The 22,099-nt window shown below is 37.5% G+C and overlaps 1 protein-coding gene across 13 annotated transcripts in view; it reads right to left on the reverse strand.

The window, feature by feature from the left end:
- Positions 1-22,099, reverse strand: part of LOC111414703 (agrin-like) — a 136,278-nt gene that overhangs the window by 10,287 nt on the left and 103,892 nt on the right. For 9 of the 13 annotated variants that reach the window (XM_071198780.1, XM_023046154.2, XM_023046147.2 and 6 more), the window contains 3 exons: positions 7,898-8,116; positions 732-968; positions 18-233 (listed from right to left, as the gene is read on the reverse strand). In XM_071198780.1, the coding sequence (XP_071054881.1) occupies positions 18-233; positions 732-968; positions 7,898-8,116 (672 nt within the window). Of the gene's footprint in view, positions 1-17; positions 234-731; positions 969-1,163; positions 1,597-7,897; positions 8,117-22,099 lie in introns of those variants that run through there. The other 4 variants (XM_071198782.1, XM_023046177.2, XM_023046170.2 and 1 more) reach the window with 2 other exon arrangements.

Raw genomic sequence — 22,099 nt, forward strand, 5'->3', positions numbered from 1 at the left:
CAACTACTCTAAACAACCTGAACTGCATTTTCCTCTATAGATGATATGCAACGTTTTCCTCATCCGGCAGGATTCCTGTCGTAAAGAACACTCGTTGGGGTACGTCTTTCCATCGCTTCCACACACGGGGGTTAGTTCTAGGGCGCACGATTCTCCACATCTGCATATTGGGTTACGGTGGTCATCCAGTTGACACACTTCGGGTTCCGCACACCTCACGCCAGCGCAAGGATCTAAATGTAGATGAAACAAAAGCTCTAAACACATTGGGTATTGATCAGAAATTACCGACCCGATTCACTGCGTATACGTGTTTATTTATAATGGCGAATAGTGTGTTTCATTTTCAATGTTTGATAGGCACTTGTAATATATTAATCGGTTTCAGATTGAATATTGTATTACCGGAGAGCTCCAATATTCAAATCGATGATGATTTCGACGGCCGAAATTTGATGAAAGTCGAACGTATTAATCGTTTATTGTTTGGTTTTGCAATATCCGATAGTAAGCGGATCTCTTTCGACAACGAGTAATGGAAGGGAATCGATTTATTTATATACACAGCAACAACATATTTGTTTATATACGTTCAGGATTTTATTAGGTATTTATTGCTATTTTTTATTTTATATCAAGTTAAGTATTAAATTTATTTAAAATTTATTTTCAAGGTGAGTTTAATGAAGTTTTAAAGTGGTGAAAACTTTCGCCGGTGAAAGTGTACTCACCACACTTTCCATAGAACTTGACCGTTATATTGGCGTTGGTAGTACAAGCGTTCTTTCGTAGTTCACATTGGTCTTTGTAATCTGCGCCGTCTGTGCCACAAACGGGTCGGGACATCGAGTGATCCCCATAGTTGGGGCACTTATCCGGGCATTGGCAGGTGAAATTGCGTCCATCTGGAGTCGGCACGCACTTCGCTCCAAAGCCACACTGTTTGTCCCGGCAGGGGTCACTTTGCTCTGTAACATCAAAGGGGACGCCGATAAGACGTTTATTTATGGCGGTTCGAAATTGATTGTCAGCCGTCGAAATTGCTTTTATTTATATAGCCGGCGATTTTTCCAACACCCTAGCGTGACGCCTTTGAAAAAGAAAATTCATTACGTTCAATCAATAAGTCTAAAAAAAATTTCTGTTAGTTATCTTAGCCTTACCCTTTGGAAATACATAACAACCATGAATCGGTGTGTTTTTAAGGGAAACCCATAAAACTACGATCATGCAGCCCCGTAGGCGATTCATCGCGAACCGCTAATTAAAAGTGAGGTAAAACCTCACTTTTAAATAAAGGGCCGTTCTTTAGAAAATGGCAACTTGGGAACTTGGAAACTTTATCACGAGAGGAAAACAAGTGAAAACGTTGGAGGATGGGGATTGTTGTGTAAAGTATGGGAATACTTTTGTACGGAGTACGGAATGCGGTATCTTTCCCCAGTAATCCCACACAATACAAATTAATTAAGATTGCCAAGTTTATTGTGAGCTCTTGCTTTTGCGCGGAGTTGTTTGCGCTGGCGCCAGGAAAAGTTGAAATAAAATTTTTAGCGCGTTTTTTAACGGAACCGCACGATGTCTGACGATCGATTACGACTTTTTGCGAACGCGTGGACTCTACTGGGGTTAAACCTTCACTGAGAACGTTGCTGTGTCACCTGTACCCCAAAGGTAGCGTGACTGTACTAGAGCCGAGCAAGCGCCATATTGATTTTAAGTTTACCAAAGCACTATAAAAGTTACGGAACTTAGCAGACGTTCTTGTAATCTCACCCAAGCTTTTTTATCTCGACGCCGAAATCCCAGCTTTTTCTTTACTAAATCCCCATAACACCGAAATTAGTTTATGCATTCAGCTAGTTTATAGCAAAATTAAACTGCATTGTGGAAAGTTTCATCTCATTTTCCTGTCATACGTCTAATTTTGGCCGGTCCGTGGACCGTAAGTTAAGCTACGCCGTCAACCGCGACAAACGATATTTCAACTTCTAAAATCTCGACAATATACACAATTTGCTTACCGGAAAATTACCCGACCACGCTTCAACTAAGTTCAATTGTAAATCTGCATTGCTCATTGCTATTTATCGGAGCGCCAAATTTCCTACGTGGTCAGCACCGCGCCATTTCAACATTCACCACCTCTAAGCACCACGCAACGTCGTAACATATTGATTATACACCAATTATTTTCATTCCAATTCTTATTAACCATTATTTCTAAATAACCAACCAAATATACTGAACTAACTCACACCAGCGAAATTGACTGAAAATTTATAGCTCAAAGCTAAATACGTTCTATGCTCTCTAATTCCAATAGACTATACCGTTTTCGGCATTTGGCCACCACTTGTAATATATTAATCCGTTTCAAATTGAATGGCGTATGACCATTATCGATATTCAATTGGACGGCGAACGTCGAGGTTCGAACTTCTCCGGAAGTCGAACGAATTAATCGCTTCGTGTTTGGCTTCCGATAACTGACTTTGAAGCCGATTTATCTTACACTTTTAATGAGATGTAATCATAATACTACTGTTTTTAAAACTTTTACAATTTATATTATATATATATCTATATATGTTGTAAATATGATTCAATCATAACTCAGCTAATGCAGAAAGCCCTACTACTCACCAGTACTTGGTGCAGAAGCAATGGGCTCAGCATCAATCCCAATAAAATCGAAGAACTTCGGAGAAGGAAGCTACAAATAAAAGCACCCTCCATTGAAAGCAGAACTATTAACCTTAAAACAGAAACTAAATACCTAGGGGTAATACTTGACAGTAAACTAAACTGGAACTCACACTTAGATAAGGTGAGGAAAAAGGCCATCATGGCAAACCAGATCTGCCGCAGGCTCCTAGGAAGGAACTGGGGTCTCAAACCACGAATGGCTCATTGGGCCTACGTAGCAATAATCAGACCCATGGTCGCCTACGCCTCATTGGTTTGGTGGCCAAAAACAAAACATAAGACAGCTCAACAACAGCTGGCACAAATCCAGCGGTTAGCATGTCTTAACATAACGGGTGCAATGAGATCCTGTCCGACGGCTGCTTTGGAAGCCCTACTCGGTCTCACACCGCTCCACATATATATACAAAAGGAGGCAGCCTTAAGTGCCTTATCACTGAAAACAGTTTCTTCACTCAAGTTGATGCGGGGTAATCTCAGAGGACACCTCGAGATCCTCAAAACCCATGTCTAAATCACCTGATTGAAATTAAAACGGACCTTATACCGACGGAATACAATTTCAACCAACCGTATAAGGTCATATTTAGTAGCAGGGATGATTGGGCGAAAGGAGGGCCTCAACTAAAAAGAGGAGCCCTAGCCTGGTACACCGATGCTTCAAAGACAGTAAGATCTGGAGTAGGCATGGGCATCAGTGGACCAAATAGCCACATCAAATTGCCCCTCAGCTCGGACTTAACAATTTTCCAAGCAGAAGTTCTTGCTATAAACTTCTGCACCGCTTTGAACCTAGAGAAGGGACAAAAAGGTGCATCCATAAACATTTTCACAGAGCAATTCAGGCCTACACGTGTGGCTCCGCACTGATCAGAGAGTGCACCAACAACCTGAGAGAACTCGTTAGGGGCAATGATGTTACCCTATGGTGGGTTCCAGGTCACAGCAACATTGAGGGCAATGAGAAGGCCGACAAGCTGGCCAAAGAGGTAGCAAACACGCCCTTCATTGGACCCCAACCTGGAAGTGGACTATAAAAAAGCTATAGTAAGTAAAGATAGCCTTACGCTGGAAAGAACTTCCAGGTCACAGACAAGCGAAGAGTATGATAACTCCGTCGCAAAACAAAACCAAAGAGGTTTTATGCCTCAGCAAAGAGGATCTAAGAACGCTCTCAGGCTACCTAACCGGCCATGTGCCCCTAAAATACCACCTCTTCCACATTGGACAAGCTGAGGATCAAACTTGTCGACTATGCAACGACGAGTCAGAAACTGCTGAACATATACTGTGCAATTGCGTCGCCAGAGGACCTCTAAGGCACAACGTCTTCTTTAAAACTCCCCTGTTACCTACCGACATAAAGGTTCAAGACCTCAGGACAATACTAAGGTTCATTAAGGACCTACATTTGCCCTAAACCTTTGGAGGGCTAAAGTTACAATAGATCTTATAGGTCGCGGTAACGAGAGGGGCCGCCCTCCTCAGCCCGGCAGCAATAATAATAATAATAATAATATATATGTTATAATTAATTAATTATATATATATAATCGAGATTGCTTTAAGCTGAGATGCTGCAGTTTCTGTTTTTCTGCGATGAGAAAAAGATCTTCTGCAATAACAATCTCGACTTTTGTAAGCAGTCTCAAGTGTTTTGCGAGCAACATTTAGTCTTTTACTAGCAGATGTCGTCTTCTGTAATGAGTATCTAATTTTTTCCAAAAAGTATCTAATCTTTACTAGTAATTTAATCTTCTGCAAGTATTATTTAGTCTTCTGCAAACAGCATCTACTTGCCACTTGAAAAAAATTTGATTCGAGGTTGTAATTTCAATTAAATTTGTATCAAAAATGTAATGTTAATGATTTTGGTAAATATAGCTAAAGTTATCTAATTAATATGAACTCATCGAGTGTAAAGTGCAATGAAGAGTAAAGTTCAAGTTCTGGTCATCTTAGAATAAGTAATTATTTGAAGTTCATTGTTTTAATTAGTTTGTAAGACTGAAGTTACAAAGTGTGGGTGAGTTAACAAGTAGTGATTTCTAGCGGTTTTTGGTCATTGTTCACATAAATATTAATGGTCCGAAGGGAATCGAGGAAGAAACCACTTTCGAAGATAAGGATCGAGGAAACATGGCGATTACAAAACGTTGTACGGGAGCCCGGGAACAATTAAACTCGTTCCCTAAGATAGGATTTAGTCGAGGATTGGACAAGCACCAATAACGATAACATATTAAATTCCTTCCGGTAATTGGGTTTACCGTCCGGACATCGGTCGATCTTCGATGTTCAAAGGTGACAATCTTTTCCAATTATTCGAGTAGAAGGCTGCAGACGTGTCCCGTGCGGGTTTCGCAGCATCCCGAAGGATAACGCCGAAATATGTGGCGCCCTCATTTCCCCGGAGGGAAAACAGCGGGGATTTCCCGTCGTTCCAGATCCTTAAAGGGATAGTTATTGCCGGAGATGATCGCATAAAAATATCATCCCATCGTAAAGCTTTTCCGACCCGCCCGGCGCGCCCGGAATTAGTTGCGTAAAAGAGATGGAAAACCTCGGCTTCTCGATTTCCAATTGAGCCCTCAATTATTATCTCAAAGGAACCGTTCCGGCGGAATTCTTAAATCAAAGGCTCTCTCTTTACTGCAGGTGATAGCGTAAATCGCCTTCGGCGCACCAACCGCAGACAGCAATAAGTCATTTCCTCCGGACGAGCAAATTGAAATGTGTATATATCTCGTTTAATGTTTTCATTAGTATGGAATCATCAAGTATAGAAGGGACAGAAAAGAAAATTGAATATGTGTTTAGATCTGAAGTTTGGTTATAAAAGATAATGGCTGGTTTTTAAGGAGGAATATTGAGCATTTGATGTAGGGAAGGGCTTTTTTGATGTACAAAGCGGAGATGAAAGGTGAGGAGGTAGATGGAAGGAAAAAGGGAAATAAGAAAGAAATATAAACATCATTAATGCAAGGTGGTTTGGGGAAACGAACCGAGTGCGTGCTGGCGACATTCGAGAACGACAGGAGGTTTGTAGATAGGGGACGAAAAGGGGCCGTGATGTGGATGATATAAAATGAAAATGAAGTAGACATTTCAAAGTTAGAGAACGTCGGTTTGAAATGTGTAAAGTTTGTAATTCGGAATGTTGTAGAAGACGTGTTGAATAAAATAGTAGAAATCTCCGTTTGAAGTGAAGCAGTAAAGGAGAGAGGTGCATTTATAAGATGCGCACGTGGATCGTAGACCTAACAAAACGGGGTTGTTTTCCCTCCTGGGGGATATAGTAAATTAACTTTTGAGCGTTGCTCCGCCGGCGAAATGTAAATGTAAAGTAGCTTAATCCGGTCGAATTTCCCTTCTGCGGTGTCGCCGAAGAAGTTCGCGATCAATCCGAGAACCGTAGTGGTTATCGTGTGTGCCGTTAGAGGGGGCGTTTGCTGCAGCCAGAAATACCAAGAAGATGTTAATTTAGATACCGTCCATAGCGCCCAAACACTATTAATCGAACGTTCCGTGATTTCGCATAATACCGCTGCTTCGTCCGATGCTATCTCAATCCTGCGAGACCCTACAACCTGCAATCAGTGTCAGGTACATGCATCTTTATTTTTATTATTACTTATTGCGCTACACCGCCCCCTCTTCTAACCATTTCAAATTATTCACACCAAATTTTAAAGCTAACACCTCATAATAAACATATCGAGCATTCCATATTTACATTGTTAGAAATTGAAAATTATGACAAGACATGCGCTCGATATGCTGTCACCGACTCGCTTCCAGAAAAACGAATTCCACCTCGAAAGATTATTTCATGTTCCACTCCGCTGAAATTTATTAAGGGAATAACTCCCGTCCTGAACTCGCGATTTTCTAGCTTTATACTGCGACCACTGGATTTTGCAAACCGCTTTATATTAAATTCTATAGGTGTTCTTTTGCTGTTATGAGAAACTACCCTAGTTCGCGTAGCGACTTTTCGAGTTCCAGAACGATATCCCTTATCAGGTACCAAGGGACTCATCATCTTGAATCAACGAGATGGTTTTCCAATATCAACTTTTATGTTTTTTGATATTCTAAACTGCTTATTTTTATGTACATATATAGTATCTTAGAGAACAAGATGAGTACATATAATCAAAGTTTGGCAATGGAATAAAAAAGTTACTCGTTATCAAAAAACTTTGGGTACAGAATTCCAATTTTAATCATGTAAAGTATGTTTTTTGATATTCTAAACTGCTTATTTTTATATACATATATTTCTTAGTATCTTAGAGAACAAGATGAGTACATACAATCAAAGTTTGGCAATGGAATAAAAAAGTTACTCGTTATCAAAAAACGTTGGGTACAGAGTTTCAATTTTAATCATGTAAAGTGGTCTGTTTTATATCTCATTGGTCCATAAATATTCAATAGTGGCGACAAAAAGTACATCATTAATATATCAAGGAATCACGTTTGGAGTTAACCCTCGGTTCCGGGTGCGGCGTCCTATCGTCCAGTTCTTAGTTCGGGTACAATTAGATAAATCGATAAACGCTGATAAGGACCTCCGGGGACCTCCGGCGGTAGTAGATACGGGCACCCTCGGGTTTAAGAACGGGAGAATTATTGCGGCCGAGTAAATAAAAAGTCGGAATCTCCCATCAGGATAGTAGGATAAATAGGGCGTTGCGGCTCCGGATTCTGTTTAACTTTTGTATCGTTAGCCGAACGTTGGTCGCGAACGGAATTACAACGACCGAAAATCCTAAATTAGTGGTGGAACCGGCACAGTGCCTCACCCACCTTTTCCAATCGTTCCGATACGGAGGCGAAGTCATGGAAAAAATCAGTTCGTTTAAATGCAAATGGATAGGTGCGCCCGAAACGGAACTTACGGCGACTACGTGCCGGGAGTCGGTTCCGTACCTAATTTTGACATTAACCATACTCGTAACTGAACCCGCTCGTGCTTGAGTGAACGGCTTCTTCCGCGTGGTTATTGTTGCAAAACTACTTATCTAATTGTGTCTTGGGAACGATTCACAAACCGCGTTAGAAACATAAAAATGTTACGCAACTAATATTGCCTTAATTTATTGTGTAAAGAGAAATAAAGGAACGTTTTAGTAAGAAATAGGTCTTGTGTACTTCTGTAATAATGGGGAGCAGCTCTTACCAGAAGGAGAACATTCTCCGGCATGCCGTATTCTGGTGTTCAGCCTTGCTCTGCAAGACGCGACCCGCAGCTGACACTGATTGGGATATGTTTTGCCGTCAGTTCCGCAAACGGGATCGGTGAAGGGCCTGCAGTGTGTCTGGCACTGGCAGTAAGGCCTGCCGTCTGCGCCGGTGATGCACTGGGCTCCCCAGTTGCAGAACATCTTCTCGCATGGTTCTGTTAGACAAGAAAAGATGCGTGTTAGTACGTTGTTAGCAAGGGAGAGGTCGGGAAGGCGGAATTCGAGTAAAAACGGGGCCGCTCTACACGGCATTCCTCGAGAATTTGTAAACTCGGTTGCTACTCCAGATATGTAAGGTATTTAGTGATATTAAATTTGGGCTGCATCTATACATAGTCGATGTTCGCCGGAAACCTCGAAGGTTTTCTTTATCGGAATAAATCCCGGAAATATTTCAGTAATTATTTGAGCAAATATAATTAATTTTGTATGTGAAAAGTTTGAAACATAGATGTTTAGAAAGTTCAACAATTGTAGGTTGCTCCAAGTGCAATCAAATGCAGTGGTATTGTCGAATGAACTGTTGCCCCTTAGGGTAGCATAGCCCGTTAGCACCTGGTTGTAACAAGGCGTGTTCTAGCAAGTATAGGGACGAGACCAAACCAGTACTCCGGAGTAGTAAAACTTTACATCCGGATCGATTATTAAAGCAAAACGTCCCCACACCCAGTTCTGCGTGGGTTATAATTTAGGGATTCCGTGATACTAGGATATTTTACTATTTTTGCGATTTCGATTTTTGGGCAAAGCTGTTGAACCGATGTTGTTTTACAGTAGGGCGACTACTATATTTACAAAACTCTTATGCTCCGCTTCGATCAAATATCAGCGGGAAGCTTTTTGTTTTCTCCCGGTGAAAAGCCCTCTCCGTCACGTGGCACCCGAAACCGGGCCAAAACGTCGAATTACGCGTTTGCAAAAATTGAGGTGCGAGAAATCTTGAGTGGAAAGGTTTTCAGCGAGGTCGATATTTTATTTTTACGATATCCCTTAGGGGTTACTGATGGCCGCACTTTACTCCGTCGGGAATATAGCGGTGCCGAACACTTTATTTAACTCCCAACTGAGTAATGATGTCAAACCCTTCATTGCTAATAATCCGGATATTTTCAATTGAAATATCCGACTCAAAAATAAGATCATTTATCATAATATGTGTTGATTGTGTTAGGATATAGAAAGAAAATATAACGATTTTTAATACTAGAGGTATATATTCGATTGAATTTACATTAGAATAGAAGAGCATGAAATACTCTCGCGTCACATAATCGCATTTCGAACATACAAAGCCCGATGATACGGTTTATTAACGATTTTTATTTTGTCGGTGAACAATGCGGGTAGCTGAGCCAATCGAAATTGAAAACAGTTTAGCATTTTAATATTAAAAAGTGACGGTCGCGGGCTGAAATACCTAAAATGGTTTGTTTACGTCCGCCTTTTTGCAGAGCTTATCCAATTCTCCCTTTCGCAAAAATATTTCCACGGTAATCCTGCTAGTCTCGTCGAAAAATCCGCAGCATAGCGATCGCCCGGTTATGCAAATGCAATATAAAATAAATCAAATACGAACAAATCCACCCTATACTGCGGTGAGCGTCAATGGCACATTGCAGACCATTCGCACGGCGATGACAAATGACTACCCAATATCGATTCGCGAAAAAAAATCAACGATTGGCTTTCAGAAATTAAACAGCAATTAATATGGCATCTATTATCAATTTATGTCGCAGCGCCATCTGGCTAACTTCCCACATCCCCTATTCCATCCCCGAAGACTCTTTTGACGGTCAATTTAATCCGAATTAAAATTTACCACTCTCTATATATAGGGACGTTCAAAAGTGTTAAATCATTATTAAATCAAGACTTCAATGTCATAATAATAACTTTCTTTCAATTCATTTTTAATATCAATCAAGGGTCTTCTGCAATCAGTATCTAGTTTTCTGTTTATTCAGCAAGCAGTATCTAGTCCTCTGCAACTAGTATCTGGTCTTCTGCAAGCAGTATTTAGTCTTCTGCAATCATAATTGAATAATAATTTTTTAATTACAACTTAAGAAAACATAAAAAAAAGTATATTCATTTGAAGATTAATGAGAACAAAGTGCTTAGAGAATTAACTATATTAAAAGTAAAGTAGAATTGTAATTGCTCCAGTTACATTTATACATAAGGAAAGATAAAAATAATGTGGATCGATGAGTGAGGTTTTGACTGGCTAGAATTTTAAGTAGAAAATTTTAAACTGTGTGACAGTGTGTGCAAATGTGGTCGTAACGAAGTCGAAGGATATAACCATCTGCCGGACAGATTTAAAAAGAGATTAAAGTCTTTGTTCCGCAAAAGCTGGAGTCGACGTCGCCCGCTTTACGTACATATTTAACATAAGTGGCCGTCCTAAAAACTTGGAGCAAAAATTAAATTTTGTTCCCGTGCGAGTTGAGTGTTATTTAGCGGTAATGTTTCCGCGAACTGACGGAAAATGTTGTGAGATAGAGATAAAAATATATATGTATGGGACACGTTGTAGTACTAGGTGTAGTATTAAAACTGAAATCGATAGCGTGACACAAATACAAAAGGAAACTCGCCACCGTCTGATATTAATAAAAGCGTCCTAAACTTTCCTTTCTTCCCCTTTCGAATTTCTTTGAAAAGTTTCGACCAAACCTTAAGCTCTCCGTATGAATGCGAGGTTATGCACAAAAGGCGGATTAATGCATATGATTTGTTGGCTCATGTAAATGGCGTTGCAAAGTTTGAATAAGGTAAAGTTTCTTCCCCGAAAACACACACCGAGGGGTGTAATAAATCCTAAAGGACACGTACCGTGTTGGGGGGCCGTTTTGCCCATATTTGGAATGTTGCTTTCAATGGTATACGTCACAAATCCACCACCTACAAAGTGCCTTTTCGCTCAGATACCTCCCCGCGTGAAAATCAAACTTTATTTACTCCCATAACTTCCCTCGGCGCTCGATTTTAACGTGAACTTTCTATTAAATTTATGGTAATGGCAGTTTTACTTAATAATAGGGTGTAAACTTAAATTACATACCTAGTATGTAATATAATATAACAGCCATGAAAATTATATGATAAGCGAAACATGAACCACTTTTTTAGTTTTCTCTATATCGTATTAAAAACATCTCTTTTTTGTTTAAGTTATACGATAAGTTTCTTTTGGTTTGTACAAAGACCCAAACTCTAGAACTCTTGAAAAACTCTTTTCAATAGTGACAGAATTGCTTAATCAATCAACTTTCTCACACCGAATCTATTCTCCCCACCTACTTCTTTCGATTTTTCTTTTCCTCTCGAATTTTCCTTCGCCAGCCAAACTCTTTTCACTACCTTTATAAATTAAGACACTAATTTGATTTAGAACTTAACATTGTTTTCAAATAAAAAACACACTTACTTTTAATTTTAACGATGTTGAAATAAGATAGTTCGTTCGGTTGATTAAGGGTGAATTGAGAGATTTGCATGAGGAAGTAATTCGTGTTAGAAAGTTAGAAATTTAAAGGGGTGCTCTCTTAATTAAGGAGTATTAGCGGGAAATGGTTTTTGGCAATTTGCGGTTATCCCTATTAAGTAGAATGGGGATGAAAGTAAAGGGTGGGTGGAGGATTTCAAGTTGAGCAAATTCACTTATGTAGTTATATCCGATAAATGGTTTAACATTTACCGGCGTAGATGTATCCTGTTTAGCAGAAGGAGCACTTAAAAGTTACGTTAGGAAGAGTTAATTTTGGCCAAGTTACAAAAGGTCCGAATCTTTAGGGATATTCTGGTGGCCGGTAACATCCGAAAGATCTTCCCGATCCCTTACCACGTCGTGGCACAGAGCCAATTAGCGGGGGTCTAATTAGACGGTGGACCTTCTCTGTGAGAACATGTATAGAGGAGATTATGGAGGATCCGATATCATTCAACTATTAATCACTTTTATGCGCCCGGACAATTTCGTGAGAAAATAAATTTATTAAAATACCTGGACCGTAGAAAAGGCACGTACAAGTTTTTAATCTTCTGGCGAACGTATTTAGGACTTGAAACATTGTCAGCAATTATAGGATGCATTAACTTCGATACTTCTAGCTGAATACGCTGTGAGATTATTACTGAAGTGGGGTAGGAAACTCATTTCTACCGCTCCTAAACGCACAAAGGGACCGCTGATGTGTTCCACGTGTAATTATGGAGGGGCACATGACAGAGAGTAGCATTGTTCCTCTGGACAAGGATGGTGTCAGGTGCAACCGTACAACAAGTGCTATTTACCTGTCATTAGCTGGACCTCGTTGAACCGTTCGATTGGCTACTCGAAAATGTCCGTTACCATTAGAATCAATCGCCCACTCTCCATAATCGAGTAAATAACCCCGACCATCCCGTTTAAGTGCCCCGTCCCAATTTAAAAAATAACAAAGCCAGATTCATTAGCCCTTCTCTCTCCATCAAACCAAATCAATTTACACAATTTTCCCCACCTCTGATCAGACAGAATCGAAAATGTCCATACTAACTTGATAAACGCAAAAACGTTTCAAACAAACTTTGTTTCGTTCAATGTACTCTTTGATCTACAGGCTCCACTTTAACACGTTTAGATTATCTCTTTAATAACATAAAAGATAAACAAATTATTTGGGTAATTGGTCAAAAAACTTACTAAATAAGCTCATTTATTAAATAATTTGAATCATAAGTATAGAATTTGTCATTTTAACCATAATGGAATTTAACCATTTTGAAATTTTGTCATATCTCCAAGATATCTGTTGTGCCAACTTGAATCAAATACACTGTATATTGCAACGCCACCTGTGGCAGACGGAAGCCGAGGTCGCTTGCGGGCGAGGCGCTACATTATGTATACAGAGTGTCCCGCAACGATATTATTTTACTATTTAATTTAATAAAACTATTAAGTATGGCTCCTATTAATTACTCCAAGGAAGAGATGGCGGATATGGTGCAAAGGTTCCCGAACAGACGATTGCCTAATAGTCACACCTTTAGCAGACTATTTCTCAGATTAAAAGAAACGGGAAGCGTAACCCACGGAGAGATATTACACAAGGCCGGTGGAATTAGAAGAAGCAGTTTTGAGAAGAGTCGATGAAAATGCCTCAACCAGCATTAGAAGAATTTCTGCACAAGAAAACATTAACAAAACAACCGTTCACCGCATTTTAAGGGAGCAGTTGCTTTATCCTTATCATTACAACACCGTTCAAGCTCTAACAGGAAATGATGGCGAAAAAAGAGAGATTTTTTGTATGTGGGCCATATTTACGGATGAAGCAACATTTACTCAAAGCGAAATTTTTAATATTCATAATGCGCACGTTTGGAGCGATGAAAATCCCCATGCAATACTAGAAACTCATCATCAGTGGCGATTCAGTGTTAATGTATGGGCTGGAGTTATAGGTGATCAGTTATTAGGTCCATTTTTTCTTCCAAAGAGATTGACAGCCGATGCCTACATACATTTTTTACAAAATGACCTTACAGAGGCATTTGATGAATTACCTCAACAAATTCTAGAAGATTGCTACTTTATGCACGATTATGCACGCGCTACTCGAGCATACTTAAATAACAGATTTGGCAATAAGTGGATTGGCCGAGGAGGGCCACCTCGTTCACCAGATTTAAATCCGTTAGATTTTTGGTTTTGGGGACATTTAAAACAAATTGTTTATTCTGAAGACGTTCAAAATGTGCAGGATTTGAAGAATAAAATTAGTAACGCATTTGACACAGTAAAAAAGTTTTGTGCCTAAACGCTCGACAATAACTAATTTATGTTGTCTTACCCAGTACGTCGCAGAGGTAATGGATGTTGGTGGACAAGTCGACGTAGTTTATACCGATTTTGAGAAGGCCTTTGATCGCATTGATCACAGTATGTTGTTACAGAAATTGAGCTATTTTGGTATGTCTTCTAATTCATTAAATTTGATGAAATCGTACCTTGCTGATAGAGTATGTCGTGTTTTTTACAATGGATTTTATTCCGACGGCTACTCGCCTACATCTGGAGTTCCTCAAGGATCCAATCTGGGACCGCTGCTATTTGTTCTATATATAAACGATTTATTAGACTCGCTTACCTGTCCAGTGCTTGCTTATGCTGATGATTTGAAAATTTTTGTGGAGGTCAGATCATTGGATGACTCTAGGATGCTGCAGAACAACCTGGACATTATTCAGAAGTGGTGCAATTTCAATGCCCTTTCTTTAAGTGTCAGTAAATGTACTTATATATCATTTACAAAGAAGTTAAATAAAATCGACACAGTTTATATTGCGGCTTCCATACCTCTAACAAGGGTCTCTACGGTGAAGGATCTGGGAGTGCTGTTTGACTCAGAACTTTCTTTCTTGCCCTATATTGAGGAGATGTGCTCTCAGGCTTGGAGAACTTTGGGTTTCATACTGAGGATCATGGGTCGATTTGCTGATTTTGGTACCCTGAAAACGCTATTTATGGCTCTGGTGATCTCTCGTCTCCAGTATGCCTCTGTAATATGGTACCCTATTTACACGTCACAACAACTAATGGTTGAGAAAGTCCAGCGTCGATTTCTAACTACTTAGATCTACTGCATCGCCACAAGCTTCCTTCTCTGCAGGATAGAAGAATGGTCCAAAGTGCCTCGTTCTTGCAAAAGTTGATGTGTGGTGAGATCGACTGTGCGTGGTTGTTGTCGCGAGTGAATATAGTGGTGCCGCGCATAAATTCTCGGTCCCATTTGTATTTTTATCCACCTTTATGCAGAACAAATGTCAAAAAAAGGGCGCCGATAACACATATGATCACGAACATGAACGATAGTTGTAGGCTAGAATAAACATTGCATTTTCTGTCTCTTTTCTTGCCTCTTTTATTTGATTGTATTATTATTTAGGTATGTATTATATGCATTTTAATTTCACTTGTAATTATATTGATGTACAATTTGTAATAATTTGTATATTTTTTGTATTTTGCCCTTAATATGGTGCGCTGTTGGGCAATAAAGTTTATTATTATTATTATTAAAACAAATTCCTGGTATTTTTGAACGCATTAGAACTTCATTTAGAAAACGTATCCGTTTGTGTTTAGAAGTAAATGGTGCGCATATTGAACATTTATTATGTTGAACGATTTTCTTCGACAATCTTTGTTACTTGTTTTGTTAAATTATTAATGAACTGTATTAATTAACTTAATATTATCTTATTATTTATTAAACTTTATCTTAACCATCGTAACCATGGTAATCATATGATTACTGCATCTAAATCGTTAGAATTAATGATGTTTACAATAGGTCAGCTTATGAAACTAAAACTTTGAATATCTCGAAATTGGTCCATTTTCGGATCTATGTTTATTAGACTTTTCTTGTCTGTTTTCGATCAGAGAATACGCTGATGCAGTATTGTACAATCGTTGCGGGACAGCCTGTATATGTTTAATGTTTACTATTTAATGTTTGAAAAAATAATCAAACAGAAAATAACAAGTTCCTAGTACTAAATAACGAAGAATTAAAAGTTAGTGTTTTTTTTTTAAATGAGTTTTGGAAGGTATGGTTGTAAAGTGAAAATAGAGACCTTTCAAAACCTAACCGGTAACACCTTGAATGCGCTGATGAAGCGAATATCACAGAGTACCTTCTATTGAAATGCTTTAACGTGTTTCATACACGAGGCTTTTTTGTAAATCGATAAGTACTCGTGTTGTTCTAGTTCCACAAGCGAAAAAAGGATAAAAACGTAGCAAATTGACGTAAACCGGAGGCAGAAAAGCAGAATGTATAGTAGCGTTTCGAAACAATTTAACTTTGGATCGTTGAGTTGGACGAAAGGCGTGGCTTCGTCTATATTTACAAAATTAAATTACCCACATGTCACGAACTGGTAGAACTTGGTGCAGGGTGTTCTTATATGAACGGAAAAGGTTTTCGGACGTTGATAAGGGTGGCGACCTAGCGGCTTTGTTTTGAGGGATTTATCTAAATTAGTGATATTAATCCAAGTTTGTTTATTAAATTATTTTGGGGTGACAAAATAATTACGATAATAGGAAAATATGAAATAAAGACTTATTGCTTTAGTTACTGGGACGTCAGTTGCAAACCAGAACTTGCAGACCGTGCTAATCGAAGTAGCCATGTGTTTCGATCATGTTAAACTGGAACTTGTAACTCGTACACCTTGTTAATAGAAAGTTTAGACATTTATTGGAACACGATATGACAAGTTAAAATTGATCCGGGTCATGATAACTTTGTACCCGTTTTTAAATCCGAAGGAAACAACTACGCGCTGTTAATTTTGTCTTCTATGCAATATTTTACTGACATAATGAAACGTTTAATTAAAAGCAGTGTAATTAGTTGATAAAGTAGAGTGATTTATCATGGAGAAGACCACGCCCAATACTAAATTTCCGTGTTTGTCGTTACGAAGCCATGTGTACTATTGCGAGGTCAAAATAGAAATCATTGTCACCGGCACGTGCCGTTGAAAGAACTATTCCCGCAGCTGAGGTTTTTAAAGCAATACTTTATCAAAATGTCGAAAATTTCGCGGAGCCATTAGTCGCACCAGAAACTTTAAACCCACTACCCCAAACAGCTTCGTTGCAACTATGAAATACGGCCCCTATATATTTAAATTAAAGCCGTTTTTCTTTCTGGGCCACTAAAACTTTATTACTTTTGTTTAAGATGCAGGCCTCATTTCAAACCTTGTTAACCCCGTTACTTTTATTAAGATCGATTCGTCCAGGAAATTCAAAATTCCTTTACCTCTGGGACACCTTAACAGAAAATCTATACCTACGACCCTTTTGCCACCGGTCCTAATGGCAACGGCAATTGAGTTACCCGTGCAATTATGGAGAACGTATTCTCCGTGACAATGCTTTATTGTTGCCCGAAGTGACAAATCCTTCATCCCCACCCGTTCACCTTTGCCATGGCTACAAGTGACTATCGTTGTTAATGCCGACGCGGACGTAGTAGATATTAAATTATGCATTATCAATTTGGACCGAAAATTGGACTTATCCTCTCCAGATCAAACGGCAGCCGAATTCAATTTTACCCCTATCGCTTCTTCATCTTTCCAACGCCGAACTCTTCCCCTTTTTCCCCCCACGCCCGAATGTCCTGAAAGATTCATCTTGCTCGTTTGAGCTTTTGATTCAAAAATCAATCGAAAAACAACCCAACCAACCGAATCAATTTATCGATAAAGTAGGCGCGATAATAACAATTTTCTCATCGTTTCGAACGTTTCGTGTTCACCCCGGAAATAAATTCGACGACGAGACCACACAAGTAGGACATCGAGCCGTGGATTTTTATTAAGAATATTTGTGGAAAGTGGTTCAAGCGAAGGTCTTTCCGTCGGGCAGGATTCCATTCTGTTTTGACTTTGCGGTTGTGTCGCGCTGAAGAGCCCTCGAGCTGACTGAGTGGCCGTCGGGCGCTTTTAGAATTTAAATCGCGAGGACTTTTTGCCCGAGGGGTACGAGACGGAAGAGGAGAACGAGAAAAGGAGGCCCGAGGTCGGGCAAGGGTTGTGTCAGGTCGCTATGGACGCAGAGTATCATTCGAACGTGACGTTCTGCGGCCCAGCTGGTGCGTGTACTAGCAAACGTTGCAAGTGATTTCAACTGATCCTTCGGAGCGAGCCAGCTAAGCTACCGTACGTGAGGACAATATTCAACGGCGTCAGCAACGCCCGCCTTACTGCTGTCGACGGAAACTAACGCCCCGAAACCCGTTCGGAATGCCAAATAAATTAGTCCTTGGATTGTCAAGTAATGACCTTTTAAACTTTTCAAGTGTTCTATTGTTATAGTTTCCTTACATAGTCGCTCAAAACTCCTTTTGACATTACAAATCACATTTACGACGATCTACTCCACAATGAACGTACAAAATAGATATAATAATAAGACAATTTTAAGATCAAATTAACGTAATTTAAGTATGCAACCAATAAAGCGATTTACGTATTGCAATACGAATACTGTGATATTGGTTGCATACTTGCCATGATTAATTAATGTCCTCAAGAATTTTCTGATTTAAAAAATTTATAATATAAAAATATAATAAATGAAGATTAAGTTGTCAGCTATATATTGTGATTATAGATGGGGAACGTGTCCAAGAATAAAATGTATCCTTCTAGTGGTAAATGAAAAATATATTGCCACTTGATTAACGGTTTTAAAAGTAATCCTCTTTCGCATCACGCGAAAGGATTAAAGGCTTCGCGGTTCATTATTGAAGATTCAGCAGGAACCCGTTTCGGATTGTTGCGCTTTATATTCGCACAAGTTTGATACATATTTATCCGGTAGAGGGAATCGTTTTTGAGTAGAATTTCAAATTGAATTTACGATTAAGACATCACAAATCGCCAATTAAGTTTTATTAATGCTGCTATAAATCACCTACAACTTCAGCAAAATGATGAATAATACAACATACCGATGCCGGCGAAACCGTAGTCGCTAATTAAGTGGTATTATGGGGACATTTCGTCTTGAATTATTTACTAAAAACATTTTGCCAACCTTTAAATTATTTATACGTGCTTTTATCGCTTGTAATAATTGTAATTTTGTTTTCATTTCTTCAGGATCCTCTAAATCCTCCAAGTCTGGGTTTAACCACCCCTCCTGAAATTCCCGGGTCAGTTCCCTAGTTTGTGTAAGTAAATCAAGTTGACAGTTGGGGATTATGATATCAGTATCGTCCCCTTGGTCGATAAAGTTTCAACTTCCTCCCTTTTTTTACTTAAAGGTGAGAGGTAAAACAATTCCCGACTTTAATTGGTACTCTCAAAATGCACCGCAAATACTTTGGAGTACAACGCAAATCCTCTTATCTCTTTCGCAGTGTCTTGGGAACAAATATTCAGCTCTGTTCTGCTTTAGAAAGTTTATGACCCCTTTATCTACTTCAAAACGTTTTCAAAGGAGATTTTTGTCAAAATTTTGATGCAAATTCTGTCATGTTTATTGTATAACACAATTTAATGTGGATTTATATAATTATCTTCTAAATTTAATTCACGTTCATGTTAAATATTGACAATTAATTGTTGGTTGACAAAAGTAAATCAATCAAAGTTAATTAAAATAGGAAATTGCAAATATTCGTTGACGTGGTAGATATGGAATTGAGTGGTTAATTATCAATATACGCGAACATTATGATTCGATTGGTAAATATAAAGCGAGTGTTTTCGATTAGAAATAATTGATTAAATGGTACAATTTGGACGTCTTGAAGAGACGGTAGTATTGAAAATTGTATGAACATCCGGATAGGATGACCGGGATTCTAAATAATTCAGGTGCTCGGCAGGTCGGACAACGCTTCCGGGTATATCAATTAGCACGAAGAAATGTTACAGTCTGTTCGCTTTTTGCTATGGTAGAATCAATACTAAAACGGTAATTGCATTTCGTTTAAAAATTTCCGGCCCTTTGAAATTTCTAACGACATTACCCCACCCGGACTTGAACTTTTGCAGATCCCAGCACTTTATCCGGCATCCAACATTAATCTCACGTCCTAATTAAATTAAATCGAAGCTTTTTGATCTTTGGAATGCATTTCCCAAGCAGCATTTTCGAAGCAAATCCAAAACAAGTTATAAACAAATTCTAAGATGTTAATTTTAAGGATATTCAAAGAAGTAAATAATAAATTTAAGTTCTGTTGCAAGGGATAAGTCTCTTGAGCCGAGTTTCTTTGTTTCGAGCGATTGTACTGTATCGATTCGTGAAGCTCAGTCCTGCAAGGGAGCTTTTAAAGAAGTTAGTTATGAAGAGTTTCTTGCAGAGAGCCGTTTAGTGTAGTAGCAGGTGCGGGTTGTATTTAAGATATGCAACCATTTCCACGGCATCGAAGTTTTACGGAAAAATCTGAAATTCACTTCACTAGTGATGGATTCGATTTTCTTTCTGCCCGAACGTAATTTGCGCTTGCCCTCGATCGGTATTTATGCGAAACTACCATGCACTACATAAATGTCATTCCAAAATGTCAAGGATTTTCAACAAGGGGTTTAAAGCGTGGAGTCGTCGTAATGATAAATGCTCTTCAGTAATTAACCCGCTTGAGAAACTTTGGAAATAGTTTGGACTTCACCATTTACCTCAATGTAAATATACTAAACGATCCTTAATTTACTTAACCCCATTTTGTGTTGCTATTATGATCTTATAATCAATTCGTCAAATATAAACGAGTTTTTGCAACTATCGATTCATCCACTATTTTCGATGGCATCCGTCAACGGTTTACCGCACGTCATTTTCCGGAACTACAGCTGCCTTTGAGAACATTGAAGTACTATCAAAACTTCAGTTCTCATTGCCATCGTCAGCTTTTAAATAAACTTCAAACATAGAAAGTCACTCACTACAACCGGGCGCGCATCGATTGTTTTCATTGTTAATTTTCGCAAGTTCGCATCATTTGTTATCACTCCACTTCCCGCTCCATTTTCTTAATTATACACCCAGACGTACTCCATCACTTCTATTGTTCGTTCTAAATGAATGAACATTTCATTCTACATATTACTCATTTATTTTGTGGTTAAATTACTTTTCTGAGTACTAACTATACAAGGTGTTTGCATCAATTCGATTTCTTCATTTTTCTTTTTTCAATAATAAATAATTTACTGGAAAATATTTATGAAATCTTTACCAATTATTAATAAAAGCATCTACTTTGTAATGAAAAAGTCCGTTTTGAAAAATCTCCTTTAATATTTGAGAAAAAAGTATTAAAGTGAAGGTCCGATTTTTAATATTTTTAGAATTAAGATTAAAAATTTCTAAAAAATTTATTCGTTGGAATATATTTATGATATATTTATCAATTATTAATAAAAGCATTTATTTTGCAATTAAAAAATCCATTTTGAAAAATCTTTAATTTTTGAGAAAAAAATTATTAAAGTGAAGTAGCGATTTTTAAAATTTTTAGAATTAATATTAAAAATTTTTAAAAAATTAATTCTTTGGATAACTTTTATGAAATCTTTACCAATTATTAATAACAGCATCTACTTTGTAATGAAAAAGTCCGTTTTGAAAAATTTCCTTTAATATTTGAGAAAAAAGTATTAAAGTGAAGGTCCGATTTTTAATATTTTTAGAATTAAGATTAAAAATTTTTAAAAAATTAATTCGTTCGAATATATTTATGATATATTTATCAATTATTAATAAAAGCATCAATTTTGCAATAAAAAAATCCATTTTGAAAAAACCCCTTTAATTTGTGAGAAAAAAATTATTAAAGTGAAGTAGCGATTTTTAAAATTTTTAGAATTAATATTAAAAATTTTTTAAAAATTAATTCTTTGGATAACTTTTATGAAATCTTTACCAATTATTAATAAAAGCATCTACTTTGTAATGAAAAAGTCCGTTTTGAAAAATCTCCTTTAATATTTGAGAAAAAAGTATTAAAGTGAAGGTGCGATTTTTAATATTTTTAGAATTAAGATTAAAAATTTCTAAAAAATTTATTCGTTGGAATATATTTATGATATATTTATCAATTATTAATAAAAGCATCTATTTTGCAATTAAAAAATCCATTTTGAAAAATCTCCTTAAATTTTGAGAAAAAAATTATTAAAGTGAAGTACCGATTTTTAAAATTTTTAGAATTAATATTAAAAATTTTTTAAAAATTAATTCTTTGGATAACTTTTATGAAATCTTTACCAATTATTAATAAAAGCATCTACTTTGTAATGAAAAAGTCCGTTTTGAAAAATCTCCTTTAATATTTGAGAAAAAAGTATTAAAATGAAGGTCCGATTTTTAATATTCTTAGAATTAAGATTAAAAATTTTTAAAAAATTAATTCGTTGGAATATATTTATGATATATTTATCAATTATTAATAAAAGCATCAATTTTGCAATCAAAAAATCCATTTTGAAAAAACCCCTTTAATTTGTGAGAAAAAAATTATTAAAGTGAAGTAGCGATTTTTTAAATTTTTAGAATTAATATTAAAAATTTTTAAAAAATTAATTCTTTGGATAACTTTTATGAA

This window comes from Onthophagus taurus, chromosome 8 (assembly GCF_036711975.1).
Source record: "Onthophagus taurus isolate NC chromosome 8, IU_Otau_3.0, whole genome shotgun sequence".
Taxonomy (NCBI): domain Eukaryota; kingdom Metazoa; phylum Arthropoda; class Insecta; order Coleoptera; family Scarabaeidae; genus Onthophagus; species Onthophagus taurus.